Raw genomic sequence first — 15,285 nt, 5'->3', positions numbered from 1 at the left:
GTGGCTGAACGCTGCTTGGTGCACGGGATTAGAGGGAAGATGCGATGTGCCTCAGAGGGAGGCACCCTGCGTGGGGATCTCGGTGTGGGGTCCGTCCCGCGCCCAGCTGTGTGAGCTGGTGGTGCCCAGTGCCCCTCTGGGCCGCTGCTGCTTTCCCTTTGGCTTTAGGAATTTTCCTTCCCTTTGCCTGGCAGCTGCTGATGCAAATCACTGCGTTATGCCACAGCTTCAGTAATACTTTGCCTGAGCTGGAATAATGACAGCAGTAGCAGGACAGAGGGATTTAATGACATAGCAGAGTCTGGCCAGCAACAATGCAATGGCTATACAGGAAACTAAACTTTCGGATATTTTGTATTTCTTTTATGTTTCCCTCCCCGCTCCCCATTTACTACTTTTCTGTTGATTGGTGTATCTTCTCTACATTCAAGAAGCAAAACTAAAAGTAAGCGTGTCTTCAGGGGAGGAGACAAAACACTGCAATATGGTTTTCTCTGTCAAATAGAGGAATTTCATAGAGGTTGTATCCCAGCCTTGATGTTGCAGATCATCATCAGATCATTTTTCTTTTCCCATGTAAAGTCATCAGCCTTGATAGATCTTCTGAATTCTAATTTGGCTCCTAAGTCTGGAGGGTGTTTTGAAATGGTTTATATTTTTGGATAACTTTTCTCTGTGTCCCTGCCTCTACTGTCTCTGGAAGCAAACACTGGTAAATGCTTAGCTTGCATACATAAGGTTTTGTTGTCAGATAGGTGAACTCCTGTTATTAAAGTAAGATGAGCCTGCTTCCATGAAGAGAACTGGAGAAAAACTGCAGGGACAGTGAAGGAAATCAGATGGAAAATGCTCAACATAAATATATTACAATTTAAGGCATAAAGCCATGGAAATAGCTTCTAATGGTTTTAGATACTTTCTGCCTTTCTTATAGCTTCAGGTCACTAAGGCACATATAGACTAATAATATCTGCTTACCTGATGCAGTGAGGCCTGTTTCTAAGGGAGTTGGGCAAGTTTTAGTCTTTCACCCTTTTCCATGCCTGAGCATGTGCAGATGTACAGATTTGTTAATCTGTGAACATATATAGACACAACAGTCATCAAAACCAGTTGAAATACAGTAAAAGGTTACTTTAAAAATGCAGAATATACAGAGTCTAATGAACAGATTTGTTTTCCAGTTCTGCTGAGAGAAAGCATGCCAAGTCACGTGAGGTGTCTGTATAGAGCAGAACTACTGGTGTTTTGCCACTCTGATTTCAATGTTCCCTCACTGACATCAGAACAGTAGCACAGGGCAGCACAGTACATGACTTACCACAGATCCTTCAGCTACTGCAAAGGCTCTTGGTTTTAGGCATCAGTTTGTGCTTTTCAGTTAGGTGTAAAGTTTGAACTCCTTTATGCAGGGTCAGTTCAAAGAGGTCTCAGTACTTCTCAGTCTCCATGAGGTGGGAGCCACTGTACAGTTGAAAAAGTACAATGAGACCAAGGAAAATGTGGAAGGTCTCTCAAGAAATCTCTGGGAAAGGAGTAGATAAGTCTTGAGATGTGATTTCAGGACTGCCTGGAATTTCACTAGAGGTGTCCCTTGTACTGTGTACCGCTGACTCGTAGCTTCTCTCTTTGGTAGTAGCAATGGTACAGGTATGTGGTGAGTCACATCATCCCACTGATCTAGCTGGATATTATTTTTTCTGGCTTTAGTGGTGTTACTTTTCAGTGCTGACACAAGGGCAAGATTTAAGAGAGTGGGGAATGTGCAGCTGGGAGGTTGGTATGGGGACTGTGGTTGTACCCTTCATCTGGCCTTGAAATAATTCTCCTGGACTCATGGGTGCCAGTTTGATACCATGACTGTGGGGCTATGGGCCAGTTATCCCTTTGTTTTGAACATGGGGATTCATTGCAGGCAAGTTTTGAGTCTTCAGTTTGAATTTTTGATTTTATCTGCTCTCAGGAAAATATTCTGTCCTTTACAGGGATTTCATGAAGTATTGCACCAAGTAAAGTTTTAACTATTTGAAATACAGTGCAATATCAGAACCAGAGGAATAGTCATCTCTTATTCAAATCCATGACTATGAGTGGGTGGGTTATTGCAGGGACAGGCAGCTTGGAAGATAAGTTTGACATTTGATCCATTTGACTCTCTGCTGTTGTAAGAAGTCACAATTTTTGGCACTGGCCTTGGGTAACTTGGAATAGAAGTCAAATAGTTTGTAATAGAATTAAGCCCAGAATAATACCAACCCTGAAGTATTTCTGGGAGTTTGACTGGCAGGAAGCACAATGCTGTTACTCTGGTGTAGAGCCAGCCACAGGCTGGCTTTCTGATGAGGGTCATACAAGTGAACTGCACCTGTCTCCCAACTAACCAGATGTATTGTCAGATCACCTGCAGGAATGTGGTCTGTCCCATGCAGCTGTGACTATAGGCAAGGCTGTAACAAATTTGAGTATAATCAGACTTGGACAGAGACTGTTCTCCTGTTTACAGAACAACCGAAGTCACACTGCTCAGCAGAGTGATCTGGAGTTCTCCCGCAGCACCTTGTCCAAATTGGGCTCATGGCTGCTTATGTTCCCTTTCAGGTCATGTGTCCAGGTTTCCTTTCCTGGAAAAAAGCATATGCAAGGAGACTGCTTGTTTATGTCTCACTTGGATGAGCTTGGCCTGCTGTAGCTGGCATATGGCCACAGTGGTAGACCCTGCTTGAAACCAATGGGAGTTACACTCTCTGAGATAAAAGCTTCAGTAACTTGTCCAAAATTAGGTGTGGATCTTGTAGGAAAGTAGAGCTCTAAACTGGTCTCCCAAAGTCCCATGCAATATCTTCATGGTTCCTATAGAGGAAGTAAACCCAGGCTCTGATTTTGCTCTGAAAAATGCACAACTTTGGGGTTCTGCCTGGGCATGTACTCAAAAAGTTGGGGTGGGAATTCGTGCCAGTGACTTTAGGTTGGATTGATGTAGGAACTCACAGGTAGAAAAAGGCTTTTGAAAGCTCTTAATGATTTTCAGTTTCCTACTGAAATGGCATAAAATACTAAGAGATTTGAATGTGATGATCAAACAGCATTAGCGACTTTACAGTGTGTTAACAACTTACTAATAAACAAAAATACATATTTTAAAAATAATAGAATGATTGTTATTAAGAGCTTTTATAGTTAAGTCAACATTACTATGGCTGTCACACAGACATGAAGGGCTAAGCTTAGTTTTGAAAATATTCATCTAGAGAATCTCCATCTGAAATATTTTCTTATCTCCCCTACCTTTTTATCACAAATCTTTTTTTAGAATGTAACCTCTGAAACTGTTTTTCATGGTAAAGAATATGTCAATAGTAAAATTCCGTTAGTTGCAGTATAAGGACTAAGTGTTCAGTACTGCAGACAAAACTGGATTGTTTCAGTCAAGAAAAGAAGTATTTGATATGCAGTAAAAGAGTGCTAATAAGCACTGACTTTGAAGTATTATCATTTACTTACTATTTTTTGTAAATGAGGCATAATTTTCTTGAAGGGACCACAGTCTGGTTCCCAAACGTAGTCTGGTCTCTCTCAAGCTTTACATCTTTGAAACAAAAACCAAGGGCACATCAGGGGACCAGATGGACCAGATTTGTGAAATTGATGTCGTTTCAGTGTCAGCAGCAGAGCTACAGTGATGTATTTTAATTGAACACTAGCCCATCAGTTTTTATCTTCCCTTCACCATTTTCCCACCTGTATGGAAGCTCTTAGGAGGAGAGTTTATTTGTTTTGTGCTTATGCCCATCACTTCAGCCATGGACCTCATCATCATATCAGGTATTAAAAGTGTAACTGAAATATGGGGTTTTTTTGTTTTGTTTTTTGTTTGTGTTTTGTTTACCATTGCTGCAAATTTTCCTTTTCTGGCCTACAAAGCCAGTGTATAATCATAACCATAGAGATTTAGAAAGGGGCTGAAAGAGACCTAAATGTTGCCAAAGCTTATTCTTGGTGACCAGACCAGCTAGCACCATCTGTTCTATAAAGCTGTGTAAAGCTTTAAAAGAAGGTAACTGCTTCTAAACTGGCCATGGGAGTAGTGCCCAGTCCATTTTAGCTCCTTGGCTGTGCCTTGGGATTGTTGGGAGAGTGCTTATTGGCCTGTGCCTAAAAGGAGCAGATTTTGAAAATTACCAGAAGCAGATTTTGAAATTTAAGTGGATTCAATAGAGATGTCCAGATTGTAATGGTCGGGTCTGTGATGGGATATGGGTTGATTTACTGTCTAGGGCACAGGCACAGCAGCAATGTCTTTCCCAAAGGCTGCAGTTGCCTGTTCTTAAACCATTCCCAGCAAATGTTTATCCTGTTTTCAAAATGTTCTGCACTGGAAATTTCATATCTTCCAGAGGAAGTGTGTTTCATATTTTAATTACCCTTACAGCATGCCACCTAAATCAACTGTCTGTTTTTAGAGCGTGTTGAATAGCACTTGCATCCCTTAGTAATTTGGGTATGTGTGGATATCTGATCTATTATTCATTAATGCTGTGGCACCTGATGAGGCAACAGGAAAAAAGGCCCTTAGTTCCTATGATTTTCAGTATTTTATTTTGAAAAATGCAGTAAAGAAGGATGAAATGGTAAGGGGAAGAGCTGAGCTGTAAAAAAATTTCCAGAAAAACAACCAAAACCATGCCACAAGTTTGGAAAAGCCACAATTACTGGCTTTCCAGTGGAAACAGGACATAGTCTGGTGTACCTGTATGAAAGAAGTGGATTATCTAGATGACAGTGTGTTTGATCTTACTGTGGCATCCAGCAGAGCGGGACTTGAAAGAAGTAATTTTGTTAGGTCAATCTTTGCTAAGTGAATAAATCAGTTAAGTAATAAGAGAGATCACCTAGTTATTTATTTTTGACTTATTTTTCCAGATGATGATGAATTCTGAAAAATGGCTGCTGTCTTTTAGTGATCAATTTTTCTAGGCTTTCTGGAGGGTGATGGTAGTTAGATTTACATTAAAAATTATACTAGAAAATAGCTTTAGTTTTGTAATAGATTCAAAACTTAGAGCTGTGAAATGTCTTCTGGCAAAGAACAAAACTCAAACCATTTGAGAATCCTGACAGAAGCAGTACAGACTGTTCTCACTTGCAAGCTTAGATCAAAGGATTCTGAATTTTCCCAGCATGTAAAAATATTCTATGCTGTGTCCAGTAGCATGGTATGAGAACAAGAGTTTTACTAAACTGAGTATAATGAACAGGCAGGCACTTGGGGTTTAACCCATGATGAAAACTCGTGTTTACTGCTGAAGTTGCTGCTGCCTGGTCAGTAAGTGAAAGACTTCTTGGAGTGGCCAGAGTGGAGTGTTTTTCCAAAACCACATCCAGTCCCTCTGGGGTTTGAGGAGTGTTGGTTTCCTGGAGTGCTGACATGGCATGGACCAACTTTAGGTTCAGAGTACAAACTTACAAACCTCAGGCTCCAAACAATCTCAGCTTTGGTTGGCATATATAAAAGGTAGGATAGAGGGCCTACAACCACAAGAGTCTAATTTCTGAACTGTTCCCCATTTTAACTACAGCATCTTTTGTTCTATACATTTGAAAAATAAGTTCATTTTTTGCCAGCTTCTTAGAGAAGTGGGGTTTATGTGATCAGTCTCCCAGTCTGTCTTTTAATCCCATAATGACTTTTTTGCACATGCCCAGCTTGACAGGAGTGTCCATCACCAGCTCACGATTTGAATGTGGCACTTTTTAAGGGATAAGAGATTTCCACTCTATGGAAGCAAACTGTGCTGAGCCATTTGGCCTCAGAGCTTGAGGATGGTGTCCAACATTTTTAATTTGTGGGTATAAAAATAATCTTTGTGTCCAAAGACAGGACAGGCAGAGTAGCTAAGATTTGTTGAATTGCAAGAATAATTGCAAAATTTTGGACTGTTTAGGACTTTAGGAGCCCAGCTGTTGTAACTTGTAAAGAGGGTGTGTCAGTCCTCATATTTGCATTGTCTGCCCGGAACTCTCCCAAACACTGGGGTTTACATACTGATCCAGCAGCTCATTCTTCACCAAGGAAGTCAAGGCTGTTTTGCACCTAGAAATTTTGTTACTTAAGCAGACCAAGCATTAACTGGGGTACACTATACTGTGTAATTTTGATGCCAGCTGTACCTGTCTTTGCATTTAATTTAGCTCAAGAAGAAATGTGTTTGGTTTTGTGTATTAGGTTAGAAAAATTCCCAGTATTTTTCCAAGGCAAAGGGGTAATTTAAAAAGTTTGCTTATATCTGCCACCCTCGAGGCTGACTTCTGAACTTAGATTTGTGCATGTGTCATGGCAACTTTTTTATGAGTTTAGATGATGGCCCCCAAGATAAGGCTTCTATGACTTAGAAGCAGAGGCCGAGAAAACTAGTTTTATTTATTCTTCAGAATACTCAGTTAGTTTTTGGGGGGTATGGAGGAAAAAGCTGAGATATTAGAACTTCACAGTTGTAGGACAAGAGGCAGTGGCACAGTTGTAGGACAAGAGGCAGTGGCACAAACTGCTAGAAGGGAAACTCAGATTAGGTATGGTGAAGAAAATTTCCTCTATGAGGACAAGGATACATAGGATCAGGGGAGCAGAAAGGCTGAGAGATCTCCATCCTGAGGACACTGAGTACTCTGCAGGGCCAAGGTTGTGGGCAGCCTTGGGCAGGTGTTTGGACCAGGTGACCTTTGGAGGTCTCCAACCTGTTCTGTGACACAGCATAGGGTGAGGCGTGAGTTCCAAGTGCTCTTCCCTATGGAGCAGCTTGCCACTGGATTTGCATTCAGGAAAGCAATGTTTCTAGTGTGCAGTAGGATCCCAAAAGTGCTGATAACAGTTCAGTGCTGCAGAAAGGAATATAATTGCCATGAAGTTTTTGTTTGTTGGTTTTTCAGTAGGTGGCACTTTCTGGATGCCTGAATTGAGGCCTGTGCAGAAAGGCTTCTCCAAATGCTATTCAGGGATTATTCTTCCATTAGTTAATATCTGTCCTGGTTTTGGCTGACATAGAGGTTTCTTCCTAGTAGCTGGTTTAGTGTTCTGTTTGGGATTTAGGATGAGAATAATGTTGGTAACACACTGCTGGTTTAGGTGTTGCTGAGCTGTGCTGACATTATGGCAAGGATTTTTGGTGGCTTATGCCCTGTCAGTGACAGGGCTGGAGGAGCATAAGAAGTTGTGAGGGGACACATACAGGGCAGCTGATCCCAACTGACCAAAGTGATATTCCATACTGTAGACCCAGACCTGTATGCACAGAATATAAACTGGGGGAGGGAATATGGGCTGCTGCTTGTGGAATGGCTGGGAATTGGTCAGTGGGTAGTGAGCAATGGCATTGGACATCACTTGTTTTGTGTGTTGAAAATCTTTTATTCTTCATATTATGATTTATTATAATTTTTATTACTTTCTCCCCTTTCTCTCCCATAAACTGTCATTATTTCAGCCCATGAGGTTCATCACCTTCACTTTTCTGATTTTCTCACCCATTTTCTGATTCCTGCTTAGGATAGGAAGTTGGTTGTGAGCAAGGGACTGTGCAGTGCTTTGTTTCTGGCTGGGGTTAAACCATGACAACATCTTGTATACTGATTATCACTGCAAATCAAACAGAATTTTTTTTAAGTTAGTGCCTACTTTTAGTCTTAATCTTTTTGTGATTCCTCTCCCTAGTTGTCAGATGGGAAAACCATGATTACTTTTCAGGGACAGGGTAGTGGTAACTGCCATAAATAATTCTTCCTTCCGAGCAGAGTTTGTGTTCTGACCCATGTATTGCAACAGAAACAGAGAAAAAACCAAAATGTGGAGGGACTTTTGAAAAATCCACAGGTGCACATTAGTTAATTAGAACAGCAATGCATGGAAGAAAACAGCCTAATTATAGCATTTCCTAACTTTCTGATTTTTTTACTCTAGTGCTTTCATGGTATTCTTTAAATAGTCTTTTGTTTAGAACTGTAAATCACAGTTTAAATTTGGAGCCATTTTACAGCATCTCATACATCTTTTTGTTGTTTATGAAAGAACACAGCTGAAAGAGTCTCTATTGTAGCAGATGCTGCTGCTGTGCAGTGACTGTCTCAGGCTCTGAGCTCAGTTCTGTTCTCATCAGCATCAATGGGAGTTTCAGCATTGCCCTGCAACTGTCACTTTTATTGATGTCCAGGTGGTGTGGTACAGCCTAGGAAAGAACTTGTATGTGAGTCTTATGCTCTGTCCTGCATGCATAAGGACTTTGATGAAACCAGTATCCTGAAATCTGCAAGAGGTGCTGGAAAAATACTGAAAACAATAGACATTGGAAGGCTTTGAAACCTATACTGTTTAGGAAGGTATCTGCTTAAATTCACTCATACTTTGAGAGTCATTGAAAGACTCATATTTTAAGCATGTATAGATATGCATGCTAGTAATTTCTGGGGGATTAAATATTTTAAACAGGATGTGTATTAATAATTGTAAGCAGCAAACTAAATTCTCAATGCTAAATACAAAATAAATTCAGGAGTAGGGGACATAAAGCAAATCACTTCAACCATCCACATAGGTATAATTTTTAATAAAACTGCAGATACTGTTTGAAAAGGCTGTTTGAAACAGGAACAGTAAAGCTGCATTAGGAAACAACGTTCAAATGCTCTGGGTTGAAGGTTGCTTTTCCAACCTTAATACATATCTATTGTCTGAATGCATTATAATAATCTTTTAAAGGGAGAAATTGCTGTAAGATGGGAAAATATTTTTTGCCTTTAGTGTGGTGTAAAATTAGATATGTTCAAAGCTATTTGCTTGTCCTGCCCTTAAAAGCCTGTGGAAATACACAAGAAAGGTATTTCTGGTGTTGAGGGGACAGTAAATGATATGAGGAGATGTTATTCTGGAAGTAATGCTTTTCTCTTCAGAGACAATTGAGACATTTATGAGCTTCAGAGTTTCAAAGTCTGACAGTGGTTTTGAATCCAACTGATTTTAATGAACTTTTGAAAGTTGTTACAATTTTCTGAATTACAAGTTGCCTTTTGTCTTTTAATAGCTCTCCACAAACATGCTGTAAATAAATTAGGTGGGAAATCCTGTTTTTGTGCATAATTGTTAATTTGTGAAGCAGCAGAATACTCCACTTCAGGATTCTCCATTGCTCAAATGTCTCTAAAATACAAAGCAGGGATCAAAATCTAATTTGTTCCACCTTTTGCCTTTCAGGTCCAAACCATGAATTACGTTGGACAATTAGCAGGACAAGTGTTTGTAACTGTGAAGGAGCTCTATAAGGGTCTAAACCCAGCCACATTGTCAGGATGCATAGATATAATTGTTGTACGTCAGCCAGATGGAAATCTTCAGTGTTCCCCTTTCCATGTTCGCTTTGGGAAAATGGGAGTTCTGCGTTCCAGGGAGAAAGTGGTAAGAAAATGTGACAATTTTTATATGTTCTGTCTGTGAGTTAACTGAAATAGCATGGAAGTTACTGAATGTTCTTTGGTCTGCTAGTTGGAATTTTCTTTAGACACCCTTTATAAAGAGGCTGAATTAATCTTCAGTTAAAATTACTGTTAGTAATTGTTGTTACTGACTCTTGCAGTTCAGAGCATAATTTTAAGACATTGACTATAATAAAAAACAAAACTGGCCATGAAATTTTTAACATTTATGTTCAATAAAGAAAATTTTCTAATGTGCTAATTCGAACCTATACTAGATTTCATTAGTGACTCATTAAAACACCTTTCTCTGACATAATCAATGATCCTTGCAAAAAGGGAAATATTAGTGAATATTTTCAGATAATAGAACCTTGAGGTTAGTTGAAGCTAGAAAAAACAGTGAGGACCTTGAAATAACTGTAACTAGGCTGAGTGATCTGGCAGTGTATCAGATGTGAAGTTACCAGTGTGACAGATTATTTTAGGAAGTCATTTGTAACAGCATATGGTCTAGGTTCTAATGTAGGTAGAATTTTCAGCAGAAAGATCCTAAAATCAGCATGGACATTGTTCAATTCTTACTCAGATCAGAAAGAAATTCCAATATTTAGAATCTGTAAAAGTTGAAAAATATTACTGTACCAATGGTGTACTGTGACCTGAAATACAACATAAATGTAGACTTGTGCAAGTCTCCAAAAAATTTACAGTGAAAAAGGTGGCAAGCATGGTTATAGTCAAAGAGAGAGAGATCTTCCTGAGAAGAAAGGAGATAGTTAGGGCTGTACAGTGATATGATAAATGTGTGGAAGGAGTAGACACAGGAATTGAATTTAAAATTATTTTTCCCATTTGTGCTTCTCATAGTGTAAAAAGAAGTTTCTTTAATGAATTTGAAAGACAACATCTTAAGAATTTGCATTTGGAAGTACTTCTAGAACAATTAAAAAATAGGCTGTGAATTAGAAGAGCAAATAGATTTTTGTGGCAAGTGAAGCATTCAGAATGACATTTTAAAATATTCAGGGATTTATGTAATAACTATAAACCTTTCTGAGTAGAGGAGCAAGGTATCAATGAGCTGAACAAGTTAGAAAAACATTTTTGTTATTGATTGCTTTGTGAAGGGGCACTGAAAGAAACAGAGTAGGTCACTATTTCCTGTTTAGTATAAGGTTTTCTACACTTCCCTAAGAAACATTTGCCCAGTTCTAGCAGCAGGACTTTCTTTTCATATGAGAATACATTTATTTCCTTACAGGTTGACATAGAAATTAATGGAGAGGCTGTAGATTTGCATATGAAACTAGGAGACAATGGGGAGGCCTTTTTTGTGCAGGAGATGGATAATGATCAGGTAAGAGCAAAATCTGCTTTTAATTCATTAAAAATCCTATGCCTGCTCTTCAAAGTCAGTTTTGAGTTTAGGAATCTGGTTTTTTTATCCATTTTATAGTTTTGAAAGTTTCTAGACCATTTTGTGCTATGGAAATCTAATGCTATGCTGTTACTTCGGGTTTTCTTTTGGATTGCTGAGATTTGGAAAAACTAAAGATAATCACATGAGAGAAAAATAAATCATGTGCATGCCAGTGTGTGAACAGAAGTGGCAACTGCAGAGTTCACATGCTTCAAAGTTGTGTGTAAGAGATTAATGTCCAGGGGCCTGTTTATTAAAGAAATCATTAATTTGAACATAGGCACCAGACTGCCAGTAAAGGTGCACATGCTCTGTAAACATCTGTGCATGCATTTATTCTGGTGCTCCTCATAAACATGATCTCACAACTATTACTCATGTGAGGCTGCATTTAAATGAGAGTGTCTGCTGTTGAGCTGTGGTTGAATACTGGCTTGAATAAATTATGGGCACAGTAACTTTGAGTAATCCACATTGTAATGTAATACAAGAAAAATTTTGCAGGCATTTCTCTTCAGATATCCCAATTAATTTTTTTCTCTGTCCAGAATGAGTGCTCAAATTCCTGTGTTGAGTATGATATTACCAGTTTCACATGAGAGTTTCGTGAATGTGCATCTCTATATCTTTATTTTTAATTTTTTAAGTGGTAACAGTTATTTTCTGACCGAAAACTGCTGGAAATACTTCTATGAATGTCTAGAGATGTATATATATTATTGTATAGTAGGGTATTCGTGTGACCTAATTATAAACCACTGACCTATCTGACTATTGTCATCTGTGTTGGGGAGGGGAATTGTATTTTAGAAAATGTTCAGGTTCTAAACTAAGATTTTGTTTCTGCTCTGTATCTTTCATGAGGTGGACAGAGACTAATGCCAAAACCTGGCCAATATTAGATGCTAGAGGATGCTGTATAAGAGTACTGTCACTGGTTTGTCTAAGGAGATGCAGCTATGGAAAAATTTCCATATGCCATAGGAGTATAATAAGCATCTAGATGTCTAATCCTTGTTAGTTTTCTGAGGAGTAAATAACTTAGATTTTGATAATTTGTGCATAGGTCTTAGAACCAGTTGTATGACTGGTGAAAGAGCTAACATGTTTTATGGTTTGATTTTTTTGTTTCCAGGAGGTAATTCCTTATCATCTCTCCACATCTCCCATTCTGTCTGAGGGGACTGCCTTAATGGAATCCCAGCTGAAGAGGAATTCCATAGACAGGATACGAAGCCTGGACACCAATGCATCCTCACAGGTCCTGTCCCAAGCCCACGGATCCCAGCCTTCTACTGAAACATCTCCAGTCTGTAGCTCTGTCAAAAAAAGGAGGAAGAAGAGGAGGAAGTCAACTCATAAAATAGACAGTTTAAAAAGAGAAGACACGCATGGAGACACATCAGAAGATGAAGACATGTTTCCCATAGAGATTAGCTCAGAGGAAGAAAAGGAGCCATTGGACAATTCAAGGTGTCATAGTGGAACTGAGATATGTCATGAGAACCTGGGTTAATGTTCCAGTCCATGCCTTCTAGCAGTAATTTTTAAGTCAGAACATATGGCTGATGAAGGTGTTACTTTGAAAACAAAGCTTTAGGCTAGAAAGCTATTGGGAATGTTAGTAATTAAAGTAATGAAAATGACATTAAAAACATAAGATTCCTCTGTGGTGTTGTGAACTAGATGGCTTGAATTAGATAACATTTCTTTATCTCCTTTTAGTTCAGGTTATACTAATTCTCTGTGATAGGGTTTGTTAGCTGAGGTATATGAAAATTCAGTAATCAAGTATGTTTTTTAAGTGTCACTTCTTCCCCCCTGTTTAGGATCCCTGTTCCAGATGTGCTTGTTGATGATGTATCTGACATAAAGGCTCCTGCAGTTTCTGTGCTTTCTCAGTCTGCACCTTATCCTCATTCAGATGGAGAATGGTCACCTCTTCAAAGGTACTTTTCCTGATACTGCAATTCTAGATAGTACCCTAATTTTAAATTCTCCATTAATGTCTTCCATGTGAGTACTATATGAAGTTTTACTAAAGGTTTTGATATCAAACATAGTCAGTGACCATTTTTAGATGAATGCTTTTATATTTACAATAATATAGTGTACCAAAAACATTAGGTTGGCTTTGTCCTTGATTCAGCAAATGGATACATAAAAACGCAGGTCCACAAATTCTGAAGAATATTTTTATCTGTTAATGTCACTGTTTGCACATAAATACTGTAGAAAAGATGAATGTTTTGTGAAATCTGAATATTTGCCTGATGCACACACTCTGGGCTGCAGTCAATGTAGGTTTATAAGTCTTCAGTATTTTGAGTGTAATAATTTTAAGAATTTTCCAAATAGGAATTAATATATAAAAATAAGATTTTTTTTAACAAATATGAGCTTTTCATGTTGCTTTTAATATAGATATGATATATTTACTGTGTAAAAAGAACACCTACAGTAATTTGCTTTTTTCTGTGTGTGTATTTGTGTGCATATGTATACCTTTCATGTCAAAGCACAGCAGTTTGGACCTCCCTTTTGTGTCTGTCAGAAAGGGATAATTTTTTGCTTAATGCATTGCACTATATTCCAGTTAGGTCTGTGTGTGTGTGCCCCATGCACATGTGTTCCATGTCCCCCATGCAGACTGCTGGAGTGCAGCAATACTCACAAGACTTGTCCTAAGAAGTCTAATCTCAATATTCTGTCCCTGTAGTGGAGGGGCAGAGGAAGGGAGCATGAGGAGATTATTTCAGGGCAGTGGGTAAATTGAACTGTTTTGAATTGCATTCTGGAAGAAACGTTCTCCAGTGCCTGTAAAGCTTAATGTGATTGGCTTCACCAGGCTGCTGATAGCATTTGTCAATACCCTGCCCTTTCAATGGCTTTTGGAACTGTGTGTTCTGTTTGTTTCTTGATTGCAGTATCCTGGAGTTTAAAAACTCTCAGTGTAAATTCAGCTTTTGTGTAACTAATGCACAAAGAGTTTATGGTAATCAGCACTTGTGAATATGACACCCTGTCTTTCTTTCTCCCAATATCCTCTGCTGCCCAGTAAGGCTATAGATTGTACAGGGCAAAGCACTCTCCTCACTGTTCCAGCAGATGGAGGCCTATCTAACTTTTGTCCTCAACAATCTTCTCACTTTTCTCTTCCAGACAGGTAGAACAGTTGTCTGCCCTCTCTTCTGGACTGGTTTTTAATCCTTTTAACACTTTAATACACCTTTAACACAGTAAGACTACGTGAACTGCTGTTGAGTTTATAACTGTACTGTACTTATTGCTAACCTAGACACTTTGAAAGTGACATTGGAAACCACTTTCTCTGCTTGCTTCTTTGTGTGCGTTGAGTAGAGGTAAGTTGCCTTGATGAATCATCCATTGAAAGAGGATGGCTGATACAAAATCATGTCAGTGAAAGCCTGGGTTAAAAATCAAGTTCATGAAGATGATAAAAACCCCAAAAAGGAGGAACTTAGTGAATGCATTCCTCTGAAGACTAACATTTCCACATAGCTTTTTACAATCAGTGTGTATTTTAATGATATTTTTATCCGATGGTTTTCCCGAGTTCTTTGCTTGTGCATAGATTGCTAAAATAAAAGCAAAACAAAAACCTCAGAGATTAAATGAGCAATAAAAAAATGCAAATCTTGTAATGGATGAAGCCCAGTGCCAAAAGAACACTTCTCTTCTTTGTTCCATTGTTTCGGAGGGGGAAAGAATTTCTGTATGTTGGATTGCAACAAGGGGGAAAACCTTGCAGAGTAAAGGTGGCACAGCAGATAAGGCATCTTGGTTCAGAAGACTGAGACTAAGCCTTTGCAGTAGTGTAGGATTCCTCTTTTCCACAGAGTGGATACAGACACTCTCAATGTTACCTTAAATTCAAGAAGTCTCAAGATTCTGCAGTCAAGATCTTTCACTCCATTAAGTCAGTGGAGAGAGGTCACAGCAACATTAAAAATTTTAAAGTAGTAGAATATGGCCTCTGTAATTTTCCATTAATGCTGGCTACATTAGTCATTGTTTATATCAACACAGTTGTCATATGAGGTGCCTAAAGCCATATCAAAAGTGATAATCTTGAGGTTTTCCCATCTTCTAGGTCTGCCCTCTTTAACCTGACCATGTTGCAGCACTAAGTCAAAGTGAGATCCTGGGATATTCAGAACTGCTGTCCTGCATGTTCTGATGGCAAGGAAGAGCAGGAGCAGAGGTTGGGATGGAGCAGTGATGTGCTCTGGGTGGCTCCATGAGCTTTGCTCTGGTGTTCACCTGCCTTACAGACTAGATAGCCATTTAAAATGCTATAGCAACTTGTCTGAGTGAGGCTTTGTGTTTGCAGCTGTTGAAATGATGTTGGTGGGTCTTTTGGCATTTTTTTCCCCCTCTGTGTG

The 15,285-nt window shown here is 39.0% G+C and overlaps 1 protein-coding gene across 5 annotated transcripts in view; it reads left to right on the top strand.

Annotated features, from left to right (window-relative positions):
- LPIN1 (lipin 1) overlaps nt 1–15,285 on the top strand; it is an 81,899-nt gene that overhangs the window by 31,841 nt on the left and 34,773 nt on the right. For all 5 annotated transcript variants that reach the window (XM_023922609.2, XM_086875844.1, XM_086875846.1 and 2 more), the window contains 4 exons: nt 9,239–9,439; nt 10,721–10,816; nt 12,015–12,352; nt 12,709–12,828. In XM_023922609.2, the coding sequence (XP_023778377.2) occupies nt 9,239–9,439; nt 10,721–10,816; nt 12,015–12,352; nt 12,709–12,828 (755 nt within the window). The remainder of the gene's footprint in view (nt 1–9,238; nt 9,440–10,720; nt 10,817–12,014; nt 12,353–12,708; nt 12,829–15,285) is intronic.

This window comes from Cyanistes caeruleus, chromosome 2 (genome assembly GCF_971803275.1).
Source record: "Cyanistes caeruleus chromosome 2, bCyaCae1.hap1.1, whole genome shotgun sequence".
Taxonomy (NCBI): Eukaryota; Metazoa; Chordata; class Aves; order Passeriformes; family Paridae; genus Cyanistes; species Cyanistes caeruleus.
This window is presented reverse-complemented; position numbering and strand designations above follow the sequence as displayed.